At 42.4% G+C, this 20,102-nt stretch overlaps 2 protein-coding genes across 4 annotated transcripts in view; one reads left to right on the plus strand and one right to left on the minus strand.

Annotated features, from left to right (window-relative positions):
- Positions 1–3,460, plus strand: part of RBBP4 (RB binding protein 4, chromatin remodeling factor) — a 19,080-nt gene extending 15,620 nt beyond the window's left edge. The window contains exon 12 of the mRNA XM_063103731.1: positions 2,490–3,460. Coding sequence (XP_062959801.1) covers positions 2,490–2,555 — 66 coding nt within the window. The 3' untranslated portion in view covers positions 2,556–3,460. The remainder of the gene's footprint in view (positions 1–2,489) is intronic.
- Positions 2,928–19,989, minus strand: SYNC (syncoilin, intermediate filament protein). Of its 3 annotated transcripts, XM_063103728.1 has the most exons (5): positions 19,828–19,988; positions 13,873–15,046; positions 6,978–7,102; positions 6,735–6,811; positions 2,928–4,658 (listed from the first exon to the last, which is right to left on the minus strand). In XM_063103728.1, the coding sequence occupies exons 1-5, from the start codon at positions 19,878–19,880 to the stop codon at positions 4,648–4,650; spliced, it is 1,440 nt and encodes a 479-aa protein (XP_062959798.1). In that variant the 5' UTR covers positions 19,881–19,988; the 3' UTR covers positions 2,928–4,647. The 3 variants fall into 3 exon arrangements, with proteins under 3 accessions (XP_062959798.1, XP_062959800.1, XP_062959799.1); XM_063103730.1 differs by lacking the exon at positions 6,735–6,811 and having other exon boundaries at positions 19,828–19,989; XM_063103729.1 differs by lacking the exons at positions 6,735–6,811; positions 6,978–7,102 and having other exon boundaries at positions 19,828–19,989.
- Between the last annotated feature and the right edge of the window lie 113 nt (positions 19,990–20,102).

Genomic DNA, 20,102 nt, shown 5'->3' on the forward strand with positions numbered 1-20,102 from the left:
TCTTAAAATGGAATGGTACTATTAATCAAAGATACAGAAATAAAATGAGGGTTTTTATGGCCTACTAGATTAACGAATTGTATAACTTCCATACTTTGCAATGTTATGTATCAAGGGGCTAGCCGGTAGCTTGGTTAGAGCAAGTTGTTTAGGTTGCGGTGTTGTAACAGCAAAGTCAAGGGTTTGGATCCTTGTACCAGCCAGCTACCAAAAAAGAAAAAAGTTAGGTTTAAGATATTCATGACATACTATTAAATAGTAAAAAAGCAAATTAAAGAATAGCATGATGATATCCCTCATTTAAAAATTTTGTGTATCTAGTCTCATGTTTTATTATATATAACTATTTAGAAGGCTGTTTGCCAGAATGTGGCTGGTACATGTATGTAATTCTTGGTTTCATCTTTATACTCTTCGGTATTATAACTTTTTACAAGAAGGATGTATTACATGTGTAAACAGAGAAACCACCTCACCCTCTTCCTTGTAATACATCACTCAAAATTAAGAGTTTGATGGGAAGATAAAATGGGCTGCCTTGGATAGAAAGGTATTTATTTATTTATTTGAATATTGTAGAACGAGGTTGAACTAGATCACCTCCAAGGCCATCACCTCCATTTCAGGTTGTTACTTTATTCAGTTTCTTCCAAATTGTTGTGGTATAATAAAAAGTAAATAGTTAATTTTGTCCCAGTTCTTGGCACAGAGTTCCTTAAAAAACTCTTAGAATTTCCAGTGTGATAAGAGTGCCTTTTGTTACTCCTAATGATCCCCTTTGTACTACACTTGAGTTTATTTTACTGAGGTGATTTGGGGCGGGGGGCTAGATAGCCTTATGGTGGTCATCAGAAAGACCATACACTTGGGCCGAGCCCGTGGCGCACTTGGTAGAGTGCTGCGCTGGGAGCGCGGCGACTCTCCCGCCGCGGGTTCGGATCCCATATAGGAATGACCAGCGCGCTCACTGGCTGAGTGCTGGTCACGAAAAGGACAAAAAAAAAAAAAAAAAAAAAAAAAAAAAAAGAAAGACCATACACTTGATTTAGGGGGTTGAAACTTTTCAGCTCCACTTACCAACTTGGGTTTGGGGGCTGGAGATTGGACTCTGTAAAACTCTTTAATTTGATGAGCTTCTGGGTTGGTGAACACATTGATGAGCTGGGAAGGTGGCATGCCCAGAGACTTCATTGGAAGCTCTGTGTCTCCTCCCTGCCTTGCCCTAGGCATCTCTTCCTTTTTGTTCCTCAATTGCATCCTTTATAATAAAAACCATTAATAGCAAGTGAAAAGCTTTCCTGAATTCTGTGAGTCATTCCAGCAAATTATCAAACCTAAGGATGAGGTCATGGAAAAGGGGACTTGCAACTGGCTTCTGAAATGAGGACTGTCTTGTGGAACTGAGCCCTTAAACCTGTACAGTCTGACACTAACTTTGGCTAGTTAGTGTCAGAATAGGATTGAGTTGTTGGACACCCAGTTGGTGTCAAGAGAAGACACCACACATTTGGTGTTAGAAGTGATGTAAGAAAACATCACACAATTGTATACATTCTTTATCTCTGCAGTCAGATCACAAGCTCTTGAAAAATAAGACTGTCCCATCCTCTACTGCACCTAGCTTAGTGACCTGTGCTTATTAAGTGCTAAGAACAGTAAATTCTGCTCAAATGAAAGTGGTTTTAAGATTATGCCTTTGGATATAGGTATTTCATCACATAGTACAAGTAGGGTTTATTTTATATGAGAGCAATTTTTCTTTTAAAAGTATTTATAAATTGAGGTTCAGAACATATAGCTTTGGTGGTTTAAAATGTATACAATTCATTGGTTTTCAGTATATTCAAGAGTTGTGCAACCATTACCACAGTCAATTTTAGAACATTTTCATCAACCCAAAAAGAAACCCTGTACCAATTAGCCATCACTTCCTACTCTCCTCATAAACCTCATAGTCCCCCCAGCCCTAGGCAACCACCAATCTACTTTCTCTATGGATTTGCCACTTCTGGACATTTTATGTAACTGGAATACCGTATGTGACCAGCTTCATTTTATATTGCCAAATATCCCATTTGGATATATCACTTATCTATTATCAGTTGATAGACATTTGGATTGTTTTTACTCTTTAGCTATTATTAATAACATCTGGTTAAAGGATTCAAGAATGTTAGTTATAAAGACCAACCAAACTTCATTTTTGTGGGAATGTCCTAATCCAGGGGCCTGTAAGCCAGCTGCCTGTTTCCATTGTAACACAGCCATGCGCATTTACATTGTAACACATTCATGCTTATTACAAATTGTCTGTGGCTGCATTCATCCAACAAAGGCAGAGTTGAATGGTTGCACCAGAGACTAGATGACCCATGAGCCTAAAATACTCACTTTCTGGCTCACTAGAATCAGTTATTGAAACCTTGACTTCAAGAAATAGCCTTCATATTTACTAAATACTCTTCTTTCTTTTTCTTGTCTTTGGGCAGGCAGAGAACATTTATAATGATGAAGACCCTGAAGGAAGCGTGGATCCAGAAGGACAAGGGTCCTAGATATATCTGCACTTGTGATTTTAGACTCCCCTTTTTTTCCTCTCAACCCTGAGATTGATTTAACACTGGTTTTGAGACACACAGATTTTGTTCGGCTATCCTTCTATTAGGTACCAACAATGCTATTAACCCAAACAGTGGGTGTTTTCTAAATATTAACTGAGAGACTTGTTCCAGCAAAGCCAGGCTTACATTTAAATTTTCTTCAGGAATTTTCTAGTAACAAACCCAGGTCTAAAGTAGCCACAGAGAGGGAAATATGTGATTATTTTTCTTCTTGTGCTGTCTCCCCAAGTTTTTCAGTCTCTTTTAAGTAAAGACTAGAGTGAGTAAGGAGTAGAACCAAGTGAGGTAGGTGTCTGAGCCATGAAGTATAAATATTGCAAGATGTCATTTTTATTCAGGAAATAGGGGAGATTCAAGTCATATAGATTCCTACTCTAAAATTTTCACACCTGACTTTCCAGGATGCACATTTTCCTATATTGACCAGTCTCCTCTTGGTTTCTTCAGTTAATTCAAAATTACATGTTCCTCTTTCCCAATATATTTTGCTTGTTAGTGTATTTCTTCAGCTGTTTTCATATTATTTCTCTCCTTTCTGTGAAATGGTTTTTGTTTTTGTTTAACTTGGGACCACCAAGTTGTAAAGACGTATGTTTTTACCTGACAGTTATACCACAAGTAGACTGTCAAGTTGAGAAGAGTGAATCGATAGCTTGTATTTGTTTTTAAAATTAAATTAATCCTTGATAAGCGTTGCTTTTTTTTTTTTTAGGAGTTAGTCCTTGACCACTAGTTTGATACCATCTCCATTTTGGGTGACCTGTTTCACCAGCAGGCCTGTTACTCTCCATGACTAACTGTGTAAGTGCTTAAAATGGAATAAATGCTTTTCTACATAACCCCCATGCTGATGGGTTTTATTTAGTATATAACATCCATCAAACACCAGTCTTCTGGCTTCTAGAAGGGTTGTGCAGATGACAGTTATTTTCCATGGTCTTTGACTATCAAGCAGAATGAAATAGACTCAGAGCTATAGAAAAGAGCTTTACTCCTTTCCAGGGAAAGTGAAAAACATAAAACATTGAATCAGAGGTGCATGCATTAGTCTTTGATAAAATAACATCTTTTTGAAGTCTGTCCCTAGAGAACTACACGGGCTTTCAAGAGTGTCAAAGGCAGTGCGATAGGATTTAAGGCAAAATTTAAATTTGGAAAAGGTGCTTGAACCTTTTCTCATAGAGAGGTTGAATCTCCCCAGTATGTTTTTCACTGGGGCCTGTACTTAAATAAAAGGCTCTGAAAGCCCTTATCTCCAAGTGCCATAACCAGATAAAATGCTTGGTTCTTAACAATTACTCGGTTTTTTTGTTTAGTTTTTAAACTAACTAGATCACTCTGACCCAGAACTACTTTCATGAGGTAAGATTTTTGGGGAAATGTGAATTGCTTTAACTATTAGGTTCAAATCTGGATTGGTTCCTTTCTTCCAAGTCTAGTTGTTTTGGAATACAGTGAAGTTATCTTGACAGAATTTTTAAGAGTAAACCGTGAGTCCACATACATAGCCTTTAAGAAAAAGTTAACTTTGTTCAAGGATTCGTTTAAAATCTAACACTCATAGCACAGAAGAATTCAAATTATAAACCCATGTAATGAAAATTGGCTGCCTTTTTTACTCCATCTGTGCCTCCTAAAAAATGTTTTTGGTTTGGGTCAACTGAAGGCAAGGTACATTCTTCACAATACTGCACGATGTGTCTACACATTCATCCTTTACTTAGCTTGTATGTGAGAGTTGCTGCTGGAAGACACGATGCTCATTTTTCCATTCCTTGGTGTATTGAGATCAGTACCAGCAGCCTGTGAAATAGAATCCAGCTAAGAGTTGACTGCTGTTCTGCATCCACCCAACCCTAGGATCTTTTCTCACACGTCAGCCAGGATTTGCAACTTCCACAGGGTGAATTGCTTGCTGAGTCTCTGGCACTCCTTTGGAAAAAAGTATGTCTAAAGGGTACTTAGTGATCCTTTGCTAAGAAGTTTTTTTTTGTTGTTTCTGGTTTACAGATTTGGCCATACATTTCTAAACAGCTCCTGTAAGATTGAGAGAAAAAATAAGTTTATACTTTTGGCAACTTGAAATAATACAGTAGAAAGTTTATAACAATGAACTTCCAAGGTTTAGTTAGTACAGGCTGTGTTGGGGAGAGATTGCTGCAGTGTGATTTGTATATGATCAGGGATGACTTTCCCCTAGCAAATATTTGGGTTCCTCCTATTTGCAAAACAGAATGAATGGTAACCTATGTGATGGTGATGGGAGAGGGTAGTCAAAAATTTTCTATGTCCAGGTTTGTTTGGCTTTTTAAATTTCTACTATTTATTATTAGCATATTATTACAAATCATTATTTTTCCTTATGCCCTCTCCCCGACCTATCACTCCCCGAAACCCCTGCTTAATGATTCCCCCATCCCTAGTATCCTTAGGTTTGTTTTCTCCTACTGAAAGTTCAGTGTACTTTTGTGGTCTTTTCTTTCTGTCATCTATGTCTTGTCTGTCTGTCTGTGTGTCTTTCTTAGCACCCAGTTATGAGTGAGAACATGCAGTATTTTTCTTTGTCTGGCTTATTTCGTTTAACATAATTTTCTCCAGACTCATCCATGTTGCTGCAAATGGCAGAATTTCATTCTTTTTTATGGCTGAGTAGTAGTATGTCCAGGTTAACTTCATGAAGGTAATACAATGCCATAAATTCTGTAGTTACATTTCTTTGGATTAATTATCATCTTTTCCCTATTGTACTTCTTATTTATTTATTTATTTATTTAATTTTTTAAAAAGATGACCAGTAAGGGGATCTTAACCCTTGACTTGGTGTTGTCAGCACCATGCTCACCCAGTGAGCTAACCGGCCATCCCTATATGGGATCCGTACCGTGGCCTTGGTGTTATCAGCACCACACTCTCCCGAGTGAGCCATGGGTCGGCCCCTATTTATTTATTTTTTTCCTTTTGGTTATTTTTGTTTTTTCTTTTTTTTTTTTTCCCTTCCCCCTATTGTACTTTTAATCTGATCTACACAAAAGTGTTTAAGCACATCATTGTCCTCAATTACAAGGTTATCAGTGATTTCCCAAACAATAAGCATAATATATTGGTTATATCTGGATAAAACACAGTAAAAAAAAAAAAAAATCCAAGAAGATTAGGAAAAAGCATCATTAAAATAGTTATTTTTGGGGCCGGCGCCGTGGCTCACTCGGGAGAGTGCAGCACTGGGAGTGCCGAGGCCACAGGTTTGGATTCTATATAGGGATGGCCAGTGCGCTCACTGGCTGAGCGTGGTGCAGACGACACCATGCCGAGGGTTGCGATCCCCTTACCGGTCCAAAAAATATATATATAGTTATTTGTGGATTTCTATCCAAGATGTAAGTTTAACTAGGAAATGAATAAAATTTATGGGTATCTATGTAGTATACAACTTGACATACTTTATCCTTAGTTTCCTTAGGGGAATCTAGTGTATAAGAAATATGAGAACTTTTTGGTAAGAAATTGGGGGCGGGATCCTGAATAGTTTGTTGGTCAGAATGATTCCTCCAGTTCTGCCAGGTCCTAAAAGTAAGTCTGTGTGGAATATGAACAACTTCCTTGCTTCTATCCCAAACCACTGCCTTTGTATGTTTTATTATATAAAGAAAGTAATGGATAGGTATGTTGATTATTTCACATATTGAGCAATAATTCTGTCCCTTAGCCTATAGACAACATCCATCCTCAGTGTTTTAAAATGACTTACATAGTAATTTAGCCCTCTCCTTGGCCTCCTTTGTCATAGTCTGAATTTGATAGCACAGCTGTTTTCTCTGCTATTCTGAGGAAACATGAATAGCAGGTGGGTAGAGTAGGGTGAGGAAACAGATTGCCTGGAGCCTAGATGTTTTATCCTATTACAGAATTCCTGGTGATAATTGGGGCATTTTGAATCCTACTAGAAATCAAAACATTCTAAGTCAACTCTGCCTGGCCCAGGCATTTTGTAGGTATCCCTAAATGGCTTATTTGTCGTTAGACACACATGTTAAAAAAATTTTTAGGCACTTATTAGTATTGTTAGGAAAGCAGTAATGATGCAAGCACCAGTCTTCTACCCACAAAGATCACCTTGAGACTGTGTCTCGATTCCACCTGCCTGAGAAGAGGAAGCATCAGCCTGTTCCAGGCTCTTGGGTAGCATAGCCCTTTAAAAAAAGAGAGCTATTTTCCATCTGTTCATGAATGAACACAATTTGAAAATCATTTCCCAAATCATTTTGTTTTTCACTGCTAGGTGAAATTTTCCCTGAGCCCTCCCCACCATCCCCTCAGGCAGTATTAGATGAGATTTGTGTAGCAGCAAAAACTGACTTATAAGTTGAGAGCTCTTCAGCAAGACTGATCCTCAGCAGCTCCATCTCTTTGTTTTTCTGTTGCTGGAGCTGCACCCCACTTCTTAACTGCCTCTGTCGTTCTTCCATTTCCTCCAGCTGTTCCTGCATGAGATGGCCAAGATTTCTAATGAGCCAAACAATAAAAACCTGACATTGTCAATTACAGTTTATGAAGTATTTTCTTAACTCATTGTTTAATCTTCATAGCAGTATCGAGGCAGGTATTTTCTTTATATGATAGGTTAGGAAACTGAAGTTCAAAGAGGCTGTGTCTTGACAAAGTGACAATGCTTTTAAAAATGGTGACCGAAAAGAAGTTTGTTAACCACAGCTTACTTTAATAGGATTCTGGAAGGGGTGAAGAGGTACTGAGAGGGAATTTTAGTTTCACAATCTTAACTTAGTGCTGTTGGGGAGGATTTTGTTCCTTTAGCTCACAAGCTGAGAGTTTCATACACTTCCCTCCATGTGCAAGTTTCTTTCTATTAAGATAGTCGGTAGTTTTTATAATATACTAACTTAAGTTGAAAGAAACCAGGTCTTCATAGAAGCAATTAAATATTGGCTAGAATTCTAGGAGAGTTGTACGACTAATAGAAGTCCATGTTTAGAAGATAATTGGGTTGACAGTTTGCAGGAAAAATAGTAGTTTTTGTATCTGAAGCTCCTTGAAGTCAGAGATATCTCCACTTAGTACTTACCTTAATATCATATGCAAATAGGTACTTTATTAGTGAGGATGATGGTTATCATAGTTATTAATTTCCTGCACCCTTTACTCATTTCACAAAAAGACTGAAATTTGTTCAAAAGTTCTAAGTTGGAAGATGAAGATGCTTATGCCTAGGAGGTCCTTGGGAGCCTTCAGATCATTTTCCATTTCTCATTCTCACAAAACCAGGCTGGGATTGTTGTCTGCCTAGGGTTAATGCCTGAGGGATGAGTTAAGGAAGATGTCAGCAAGTCAGTCTCTGGCTTAGCTGCTAGATGGCATGGATCCTTAAGGAAGCAGGAGGGACTTGGCAAAAAAGGTTGAAGTTGGAAAGTTATATTTTAAAAGGGCAGTGACTTCACCTCATATTTTGGAGAATACTAAGATAGGAATCCAATTGGGGTATGTGCTGTTATTAGAAGGATCTAAATAATTTGTCTTCTGAGTCATCATTGATATACCTATGGCACATCAATCTGCAGTGTTTGATACTGTGGCTGAATTTCAATTCTCAACGTTGTCAAAAGGTCTTTTTTAGTGCCCAGCCATGCCTTGGCACCACACAGAGATGCAGACTTACCACCTAAGAGTGTGTCATTTGAAGGGAGGCAGGCATCTGCATGCTGCTGCCCTAATTTCCTAAACCTCACTACCTAGCAAACCTGTTTTGGTTAGGCACAGAAGTACATTCTTGAGAAAGCAGTCTGCACCATCAGCGATCAGCTCTGACAAGGTGGGACAGCCTCACTGTAATGAAGGAAGGATTGCTATAGTAGCATTAAGGACAATCTCCAGTCTTAATCCTATTTAGCACCCCACTAGATTGACTTTCCAAAAACTTTTATCATCTCAAAATTCTTCAAAGGCTTCCCAATTTTCTCTAGTGGTATTCAAATCCCTTCCAGTTTGACCCCTACCTCTAACTTGAACCTCCATTACTCTTCCATATAAACACTTTCCTCTAGCCCCACACCGTCCAGTACAGAAGCCACTAGTCACATGTGGCTATGGAGCTGAGCATTTGACATACAGCTAGTTTGAATTGAGAAGTGCTATGAGTGTAAAATACACAGCACATTTCTAAGACTTAGTGCACACACTGTAAAATATTTCAATTTTTGATATTGATTACATGTTGATATATTTTTTATATGCTGAGTTGAAAAAGTTAATTTCAACCGTTTCTTACTTTTTTTTTTTTTTTTTTTTGGTGGCTGGTTGATGTGGGGATCTGAACCCTTGACCTTGGTGTTATAACACTGTGCTCTAACCACCTGAGCTAACTGGTCAGCCCCTCTTTACTTTTTAAAATGTGGCTACTAGAAAATTTTAGTATATGTGCTGCCGAAGCGAGCATGTCTACTAGAAAATTTTAAATGACACGTGGCTTTTGTGATACTTTTATTGGACAGCACTGCTCTAGCCTGACCAACTCAGATCTCTATGCCTTTGTTCCTGTCACTTCTCTCTAGATAGCTTGATCCTTGTTCTCTGCCTTCCCCCACCTATAACCTACCCAGTATCTGGGGGCAGTACATCTGTCTATAGTGACCCCAACGCCAGATCTGACCTCTAGTAACACTTTTATTGTCAGTATTCCTGATTTTCTGCTTAGGCTCAAGACAGAGAAAAGACATTTACCTCAGAAGAGAGGGAACAGCTAGAACAATAATAATATAAAGTGATAGGTGCTGTGGAAACAAGGGGTATCTTGCACACTGAGGATATCGGAAAACTTCACAGGAAGAAAAAAAAGGAGGTTAAAGGATGAGTAAGTTCAAGCAATAAAGGGAAAAAGGCAGTCTGGTACAGGCAGGGAATTGACAAGTTCATTCCTTACAACCCTATGATATGAGGTTATTTTTTGTTTGCTTTTTGGTGGCTGGCCAGTAGGGGGATCTGAACCCTTAACCTTGGTCTTATAACACAGGAGCATTATTATTAATCCCATTTTGCATGTGAGGGAGCTGAGCCACAGAGGTTAAATAATTTGTCCAAAGTTTCCTAGCTACTAAGTGACAGAACCAGGATTTGCCGTTGTCTTAGAGCTCATACTCTTTTAACAACTCTCCTTTATTCCTGTAAAGAAACAGGCTCTTTAGTGGTTTTCAAACAGTTTTTTGTGAAGCCCTAGGAGCCCATATTGGAGTTCCCTTGCTACTCCAATTAGAGAGTAAATCCATTTTTACCTGTTTTATATATTGGCATTCCATATAAAATTATGTTCTAGGAAAAGGGTCCATGACTATAGAGAAAAACTTTTTTGAAAAGCACTAGCTTATAGAATACCTAAGAGGCTGGCAGGTTAGTTCACTTGGTTAAAGCGTGATGCCAATAACACAGAGGTCACAGATTCGGATCCCCATACTGGCGAGCCACCAAAGAAAAAATGAATACATAAAACTGTATATAGTCTGCTCCCAATCTACTTCTCCAGCCTCATCTGTCTACACTATTCCTTACGGTTCAGCCACACTGAGCTCACTTCCCAAAACAACATGCCTTTTTGTGTTTTCGTGCTTTTGTATGAGATGTTCCTTCTGCCTGGACCAATGAATTCATTCATTCATCAAGGCTCAGCTCAGCCTTGTAGTGGTTGAGTGTGGACTCCAGCTAAAGTGCTTAGGGTTATGTCCTCACTCTGTCATTCCCAAGCTGTAAAACCCTAGACAAATAACTTCTCTGTGTCACCTGTTTTCTCATTTTAAAAATACTTCATGCCTACCTCATAGAGATTTTAAGGATTAAATGAATTATTACGTGCAAAGAACTTCAAGTATATGCTAGCTATTCTTAATTCTCCATGAAATTTTCCCTCATTTACTCAGACAAGGATAGTCATACCTGTTTGATCGGTACAGTGCCTTATTCCTACAACTACAACAGTGCTCATCACATTGAAGTAGGTATATTAATAATTTCATTGATTCTAAGACTTTTTCACATTTTAACATATCAGTTCAGGTTAGATTTCATGAAATATGTTCACTTTATCTGGTATCCCTCCTTGGACTACAAACTCTTTGAGGGCAAGAATGCCCCCCCTGCCCCCACTCCCCTCTATTTTTTCTCTCTATTGCCAGAACATAGCTAACTGCCTGGCATGCAGTGAGGAGAAACTATGTAGAATGAATGGATGATGAAGGTGAAAATAGAGGCAAACTCTGTGATTGTTAAGAGTGGAGAGTAGCCTACAAATTAAAGGGGCGTCCTTCAAAGCTAATCAGATGAAATACACAAACAGTTTAGGAATCCACTTCAGAAAGGACTGGGTCCTTTACACTTTGATTCCTACTACTTTAATTATGGTACAGTGATAGAAGCTCATGTCAAGAGTGTATTTCATAGAATGATCCTTGGAAAGCTGATCTGAAAAAAAGCTGTGATGGAAATCATTGACGAAGATAATTCTACAATTCTGGTACTATGTCAGAAAACTCTAATCCAGAGAATTCCCTATTTATGGTACCACCATTATAATAACCATTCTAGTTATCTTTGCCTGAAATCTCAGCCTCCTGTTTTTAAAAATTATTAATTTTTTTTACATTCTAAAATGTTGTGAAGCAGTTGGAGTGGGGGGGGGAGGAAGATGAAGGGGGTGTGGTCGAGGCCCATGGCACACCCCCTCATTCTGGCAGGGGAGATCAGGGGGCTTCCAGTGGCAGCTTGGTCCTTGCTGGGCTGGATGCAGAAGTCAGGGGTCAGCCTCTTCTGACCTCTCACCTCCCTGCCCTATCCATTCAATCACCAAGTTTATTATTCTGTAGTTGTTCTTGCATCCTTCCCCTTTCTTTTATTCTTGCTACCATTGTGACCTTTTACCTATAATAGCTTCCTAATTAGTATCCCTTACCTCTGGGTCTCTAGTTCATTTCACACATCACCACCAGCCCTTTCTAAAAGAGATCTATAGAGCACAGTGTTGTAACACCAAGGGTCAAGGATCCCCGTACCAGCCAGCTGCCAGAAAATAAATAAATAATAAAAGAAAGTCAATCATGTTACTCCCCTGATTAAATACATACCTTTAATGATGCAACTGACTACTAAATAAAATCCTAACTTAATTATCAGATTTCAAAATCCAATGTGATCTGCCCCAAGCTGCCTTTACAGTTCATCTTAACAGCTGTTCACCTTTCACCTGCAACCAAGTTACTATGTTTTAGATATGTTGGGTTAAATAAAATATATTAAAATTACTTTCACCTGTTTCTCTACTCTTCTTTTTGGTGGCTGGCCAGTAAGGGACTCTACTTTTTTAATGTACTTATTAGAAAATTTGAAATTATATATTTGGCTTGCATTATATTTCTATCGGACAGCACTGGTCTAGATTCTCCCTATACTTCAATACCTAGCTTAAATTCCACCTTTTCTTCCATGAAGAGTTCTCTGATTAACCCATGGCTAAAAATAATCTCATTCTCCCATAGTCCTCATACACTCATGCGTCTCTCTTAAAGCACATATTACTTTCTGCCCTAAGTTACAATTATTAATGTAATGTCTATTTGAGTATTAGCTGTTAAGAACAGTATTTATGCTAAATAAATAAGTGTCCTTTCATAAGATTGTGAACCAATTAGAAAAACATTTGGAAGGCAGTGTGGATACTGGGTGGGTGAAAGTATGCATAGTTTGAAAACATGTCTATTTTTTTTTGGTGGCTGGCCGGTATAGTGAAAACATTCAGTATTATGACCCAAAAAACCCCACTATTTTCATAATACAACCTACAGAACGCTTGGCAAAACCTTCAGTGAAGTGAATGCAGCCATTTTCAACAGGGGACATGTTCCCTTAAAGGTATATCAAAATATCTGGGAGAGCATAAGATTTTTAAGTTTACCTAAAGAATGTGTGTTTCAAAAGACAAAAATACTGCTCTAAAAGACACCACACTGTGGTCTTCTCAGTGCCCAGCAGCACTTAACTGATGTGTACACTGAGCTACGAGTGGCAGAGAATAATACAGAAATAAGTAAAACATACTCTCTACCTTCTGAAAGCTCACAGTCTGTAGGAGGGAGACATAATTGTTTATTCACTTAGTATTTATATCCCACTTGTTCTTTTTTTTTTTTTTTTTTTTGTGACCGGCCGCACCGCGCTTAGCCAGTGAGTGCACCGGCCATCCCTATGTAGGATCCGAACCCACGGTGGGAGCGCTGCTGCGCTCCCAGCGCCGCACTTACCTGTTCTAAAAAGGGATTAGAACTGGCTCACACCTAATCAGAACTTGAACTTGAATACAAGGGAGATGGTGACAAATGCACAAAAAAGGGAAATGAGGGGGCTGGCCCGTGGCTCACTCAGGAGAGTGTGGTGCTGATAACACCAAGACCCGGGTTCGGATCCCATATAGGGATGGCTGGTTAGCTCACTGGCTGAGCGTGGTGCTGACAAAACCAAGTCAAGGGTTAAGATCCCCTTACCAGTCATCTTTTAAAAAAAAAAAAAAAGAAAAAGGAAAATGAGGAATAGAGATTAATAGATTTCATCCCAGTTTAAAAACTGGAAAATTTTAAGGCAGAAATTGGATACATGGAACTTGAGTGTGACTGGGGTGAGGAGGAGGGAATGAGTTAATTCCATCTAGCCTCATTCTCTCCTGCTCTATATATACCCAAGTATGATTCACTATTCAGTTGGAATTAGAAAAGGAGGCTGTTGGGCTGGCCGGTTAGTTCAGTTGGTTAGAGCACAGCGTTATAACACCAAGGTCATGGGTTCTTTGTACTGACCAGCTGCAAATGCAAAAAAAAAAAAAAAAAAAGGATGCTGTGGTAAGAGCACTGAAATATTTGGAGTTGGGTAGACCAGGGTTCAAACTACTCCAATTCACTTATCCTCCATTTCCTCATCTATAAAAAATGAGAATACCTGACTTATGGGATTAATGTGAAGATCAAATGAGATAATTGGTGTAAAAATGCTGTGTAAACTAAGAGTGCAGGTAACTTTCAGCCCATAACACAGGTCTGAATGAATGTAATAAATGAAGGATGGAGGGGAAAAGTGAGTGAATGGCCCGGAAGAATAAGTTGTTCCTACATATGATAGTATCCTTCAGCCCCAAACACATTTGACTCTAGTCACCCTTTCCATCCTCAGGTTAAAAAACCTTACTTCCTTTCATTACCAATGGGCCTACCTTGTACTGCTGCACCTCTTCATCTCGTTTTTGCCTCAAAAGTGTGAGCTGATCCTCCAGGTTCCTGTTTTGCAGGTGGAGTTGCCGGGCCTCTGCTTGTAGGGGTCTCAGAGCCTCCTTCATCTCCTGGATCTCAGCCTGGGTTTTCTGCAGAGCTTTGGTCCCAGCTTCCTTCCTCTCTAGGAGCCGCAGTAGCTGAGGCTCATACTCCTCCTCCAGGCCCTGGCGGCTCTCTGCCATGAGATTTTCAAACTGGGTAGAGAGCCGCCGGCTCTCCTGGAGAAAGTGCCCATCCCTCTGGCTTGGGGGTGCTTCTAGTTGTCGCTGTAACTGCTCTTTCTGCTTCTGATAGGCATCCCGGAGCTGGGCCAGTTCCTCGGAGAGCTGGGCTGCCCGTGTAGTCAGCACTTCCCGAAAATCAGCAAACTGAGCCACATCCTGCTGGCGGCACTCCAGCTGGTATTGGTAGGCCACACATTCCTTTGTCACCTTGAACAGCTTCTGCTTGACCAGCCGGATCTCCTCCCTTAGCCCATCCCTCTCCAGCTCTGCTTGGGCATGCAGCTTGTAGGCAGCCAGGATGTCCTGATGGACTTGCTGCACCTCCTGCAGGGCTGGTTCCCGGAGCAACACAAGCTCATGGATGAGCTGATCCCTCTCCTCTTCCAGCTGGGCCACAGCTTGGATACACTGCTGGAAACGCCCCTCGAGCAATTCCAGGTCCTCTATGCTCAGGTTCTCCTCTGTGCTGGGGTTAGGCTCGGCTCTGAGGTTCTCATCTGGGTTAGATTTCTCCTCCCTTGTCTCTCCCCCGTGAACAATCAGATCTGGGCTTGTGGTCTTTCCTGGCTCCACGGGCTCCTCCACAAACTGTATCTTATCTGGCTTCACAGTCTCCTCCACAGACAGTGTCTCCTCTGGATTCATAGGTTCTTCCACATACAGTGCCTCATCTGGCTGCCTGGTCTCCTCAATATACAATGTCTCCTCTGGCCTTTCAGTCTCTTCCACATAGAGTGTCTCATCAAGGTCACCTGTGTCCCACAGGTAGAAAATGTCGTCTAGGTTCAGGGTCCCCTCCAAAGATAGAGTAGCTGCTGGGTTCAAGGTCTCTGCCTCAGTCAGGGATTCAGAGTTCTCTTGAAGAGGAGAATTGTTCTCTGCTCTTGTTTCCCTTCAAGAGAAATAATTTAAAGTGAAAAGGCAGCCAGCATCCCAGGAGGGTTCGTGATTGGGCTATTAGCAAGAAGCCTAAATTATAACAGGTTCTCAGACCTCAGCAGTCACTTGTCTGCTCCCTTCCCTCTATGCATCTATCCCCTCATACACACAGTCCATTGTTTAGGTCCCCTGACAACATCCTCAGTGTCACTGTCTAGCTTCTGCTTATGTATCTTCAAGGTCAGGAAACTCACACCTGAGGCATCTCTATTTGTTCCATAGCCATAATAAAATTCCAGTGTTGAGGTAAATCCTTCTTCCTTGCAATTTTTACCTGCTGGACTTGATTTTCCCTTCTAGAATCAGACATGTAAGTTATTTAAACACAGATAACTAACTAATCTTTCAATAATTCCATACATGTCAAGGTTTCCGTGCCCTCCTCATTTAGGTCACTTCCTTCTGATCAGGTCCAGACTATCACCGTCCTTTGAGGATGGGTATAGGAAGCAATACCCCAGGTGTGTTCTGGGCAAGGAAATCTCTGGACACTATCTATACTCCTACTGAGGCAGCCAAGATTGTCTTAGCATATAGGGTAGCTGCGTTATATTCTTGACAACTGCTGAGTTTGACTAAAATCTTTAAGACTTTTTCACACCATGTGCTTTTAAGCCACATCTCTTGTTGCTGTGAAACTTCATCTTGTTTGAATTGGCTTATCCTTCTAGCTTGTCAAAGGCTTTTGAATTCAGATGCTGTGATTCCAATATAGGAGCTCCTTGACCCAGCCTCTCTATTGCCTATCAGCTTACTCAGTTCCTGTTGGGAAATGCTCTCCTGCTTCTTTGCCTTCAAATAACTTTGGTCTTTACTGTTTCAAATGTATCTCTGAGCAATATTTTGAAAATATAAAATACTATAGAAATAATAATCGTAAATTACAACTATTAAGGGCTTACTTTGTGCCAGGCCCTGTTCTAAATGCTGTATATGTATCAACACATTTAATCCTCATAACAGGGAACTGGCCAGTTAGCTCAGTTGGTTAGAGGTTAACATCAAGATCGAGGTTAACATCAAGATCAAGGTCGAGGGCCGGCCCTTGTCTCACTTGGGAGAGTGTGGTGCTGATAACACCAAGGCCACGGGTTAAGATCCCTTTACCGGTCATCTTTGAAAAAACAAAAAAAAAGATCAAGGTTGAGGGTTTGGATCCCTTGATCGGCCAGACCGCCTCCTCCCCTCCCCAAATGTAATCCTCTTAACAATTCTATGAGGTAATTACATGTATTATCCCCATTTTATAGATTAGGGAACTAAGGTTAAAAATGGTTAATGTAAGGGCCAAACCCGTAGCTCATTCGGGAGAGTGCGGCACTGGGAGCACCGAGGCCCCAGGTTCGGATCCTATATAGGGATGGCCAGTGCGCTCACTGGCTGAGCGCGCTGTGGGCGACACCAAGCCCAGAGTTTCGATCCCCTTACCGGTCACACGCACACAAAAAAAAGTGGTTAATGTACTCAAGGAAACTCAGATTGTCAGTGCGCACCAGTTATAAAACAGACTAAATTTGAGTGTAGTTTTGAAGAAGCTTTTTTTGTTGTTTTGAGATATAAAGCGTAAATGAAAAGCCACATGTATCAAAGAATTTGATTTATTGGAATTGAAAAATCCCCTACCTGGGGGCTGAGCCCTTGGCGCACTCGGTAGCGTGCTGCGCTAACAGCGCGGCGTCGCTCCCGCCGCCGCGGGTTCGGATCCTATATAAGAATGACCGGTGCACTCCCTGGCTGAGCGCCGGTCACGAAAAAAAAAAAGAAAAATCCCCTACCTGTGTCCAACTCCAAGTTCCCGATAAAGATTATTTTTATTGTAAATCATTATATGCTCTGTTCTCCTGTCTAACACCCCATGAATCCCTGGTTTCCCTTTCTGCATCTCAGCGTGGCCCTCTGGAAACCTCAAAAGTGCAGCTTCATCAGGACTCAGACATCGCTGGTCTCAAACTTTAAGCTTGAATACAACCTCAACCATCACCTAGTCCACTCACATCACTTTATTTATTTATTTATTTTTTTGTCTTTTTCGTGACCGGCACTCAGCCAGTGAGTGCACCGGCCATTCTTATATAGGATCCGAACCCGCGGCGGGAGCATCACCGCGCTCCCAGCGCTGCACTCTCCCGAGTGCGCCACGGGCTCGGCCCCACTCACATCACTTTAGCGGAGAGGAAGTGATTTTTATATATTGTCACCTGATGTCACTTGGCACCTCAAACTCAGCTGCTCCCAAATTATCGTTTTCCCCAAGCTTGCTGCACCTGTATTCTCCAGCTCAGAAAAACATCACCATACTCCAGGTTGATTAGGCGAGAAATCTTTTGACAGCTCTTTCCCTCTTCTATATAGACAATGCACTGAGAACTTACTTTTCTATCACAGAACATCACCAGTCTCCATCTCCCTCTTTTTATCCCACCGCCAGGGCCCTAATCTAAGTCATCATCTCTCACTCACACTTTTAAACCAGCCTTCTAATGGACCTTCTTCCTTCTCACCCCAATCTATTCTCTACAGTGCCACAGTTAGCTTGCTACAACATAAAGTGAACCATGTTGCTCCACATCACGGTTTCAAGGTCCTTAAAGATGTGCCTCAACATAATCTTTTTAGCCTCATCTCACATTGCTCCTGCGACCCACCCAGTCCTTGACAGCCCAGAACATGCGTTAATTTTTACACCTCCTACTTTCAGCCAACAATGTCTAGATGATCCAGCTGAGAAATGCAGCTCCCTGAACACCACCTGACTGGAGAACAGCCCTGTACTCTCTGGGAAGGTAGAGCTCCTAGCAACAGGAAGAACACACCTGCTCAGCCAGCCAGTCCCACCCTGATACTCAGCCAAGTCCCTGCTTTCTCAGCAGACAGCCCTCACATCATGTTCCTGCCAAGCTCCCCACCTTAGAATGACTTCACCATGTTCAAGGCACTATTTTAAGCATTTTACATGAATACTCATTTACAGAACACTCATCGATTATCTCCATTTTATAGATGAGGAAGCCAAAGCACAAACAGTTAAGAATTCACTCAGGGTTCCACAACTCATATAAGTGGTAGAGCCTAGAGGAGGCTGGCAGTACTTACCACTCTCCTGCTACAGAAGCCATGAGGTCTAAATGAGGTAACTGTGGCACATATGCTACAGCTTGGCACATAGCAGTCAAAATATATTTCGATCTATTTACCTAACAAATTTCTACTCATCCATCCTTCAAGCCCTGCTCAAACTCCATCTCCTCTGTGAAGTATTTCCCAAACAACCCCCCATCTCCGTATTCAGGGCACTCTGAATGCAGTTCATCTTAAGCACTTAGTGCTTTGCATGACAGAAGTGCATGAAGACAGAAGTCTCCCTGGTAGTGAACTTCCTAAGGACAAGTACAGTTCTCATTCCACTCTATATACCAGGGTGAGGCTCTGTAGAAGGAAGGGAGACAAACCCACTGAGCTCCAGAGCCTGCCTATGGCTCACTTGGGAGAGCGTGGTGCTGACAACACCAAGTCAAGGGTTAAGATCCCCTTACTGATCATCTTAGAAAAAAAAAAAAAGAAAGAAAACAACTAAGCTCCAAGGGGATAACTTGCCCAAGGTCAAGTGGCAAAACTGGAAGTAGAACCTAGGCCTCCTGACTTCGAGGCAGTGCTGTTACCACACATGATGTTGCCTCTGTCACCCCACCCATAGTGCCAGGCCTCCAAGGGATGCTACTCTCCCACAGCTGCCTCTCTCCAAGGAGTTGGGAGAGAAGCAGATTATGGGAGGCCAAGGGGAGAGAGAGCGAGCTTCACTGGGGCCCCTGAGCTGAGGCTTCCTTGGATCCCAGGCGGCTTACCTCTGCCACTCTGTCCCCATCCCCAAAAGACTCTAGCAGCTCCCCAACCCTGTCCATCAGGGCTATGGCTGGAAGTGTGTGTGACATTGCTGGTGAGAGTCATTGTGTCTGACTCAGAGCGAACCTGTTATGTGTGTAAGGCAATGCAGTTGAGTGTATGTGTAAGACTGTGTTCAGCTTTATGCTTTCATGTGACAGTGAAGGAATGTCAGGAGGTGTGTATTTGCACCTCCACTTCTTGGTACACGGAGAAGTCCCATGGCCACAGTCTGACCTGGGGCAGAAATACTCCCTATTCACTCACCCCAAACCTTTCAGCCACAGGTCCTTTCCCCTAACCAGTGGTGGCTGACAGTGTGGCTAGATGGAGGAGGGCCTCTTCTCCAGCCCCCTGCCCAACCAGGGCCTTCCTGCTGGTCTGGAGCAGTAGACTCTCCCCTGAGCCCCAACCCCAACCCTGGCCAGACTGGAGAGAACAAGCTGCCTGAACAGACTCTTAACTTCAGGCTGGCAGGTGCCCAACCTTGCACCAAGTGGCGTCCTCACAGTGAATTCAGCAACTGGAGGCTTCCATCTCCAGTTGACATTTGGAGTGAGGAATGCAGGAAAGAGAGTCTCTGGGCCAAATGGCATTTGAGGGGTTGATGCCCACAAGCCTGAAAGGGTTAATTCTCACACAGCCCGTGGGAGGGGAGTGGTATTAGCAAAATCCACAGACAAACGGAGGTGCCGGACCCCCCTATCTCCCTTCACTGGGTTGCTGCGCCCCGTGCCCCACCCCGGCTGGACCACTACCCCCAGCCAGGAGAAAGGTGCCCGTGTGTGGGGGAAGGGAACCCGGATAGTACCCCCTCCCCAAAGGGGCGGCGACGCGGGCCTCGGACAGTCCTACCTCGCGGCCTGGGCGGCGCCGTCCCCGCCATGCCGGGGCTCCGGGCTGGCCATGGCTGCGCGACCCCGGGCTCGGCGGCCGCGTTATTAATAGCCCGCCCCGCGGGCCGCTCGCTCCGGCGCCCGCGCCCGCCGCACTGCCAGCTGCAGCCGACACCGGATCCCGGCCCGGCCGGGCGCGCCCACTTGGCCCACGCCCCTGCCCGGGGGAGGAGGGAGCGGGCCGCGCGGGAGGGGGCGCGGGGAGAGGCCGCCCCTCCCCGGGCCAGGGGTGGG

Source organism: Cynocephalus volans, chromosome 8 (assembly GCF_027409185.1).
Source record: "Cynocephalus volans isolate mCynVol1 chromosome 8, mCynVol1.pri, whole genome shotgun sequence".
Lineage (NCBI taxonomy): Eukaryota > Metazoa > Chordata > Mammalia > Dermoptera > Cynocephalidae > Cynocephalus > Cynocephalus volans.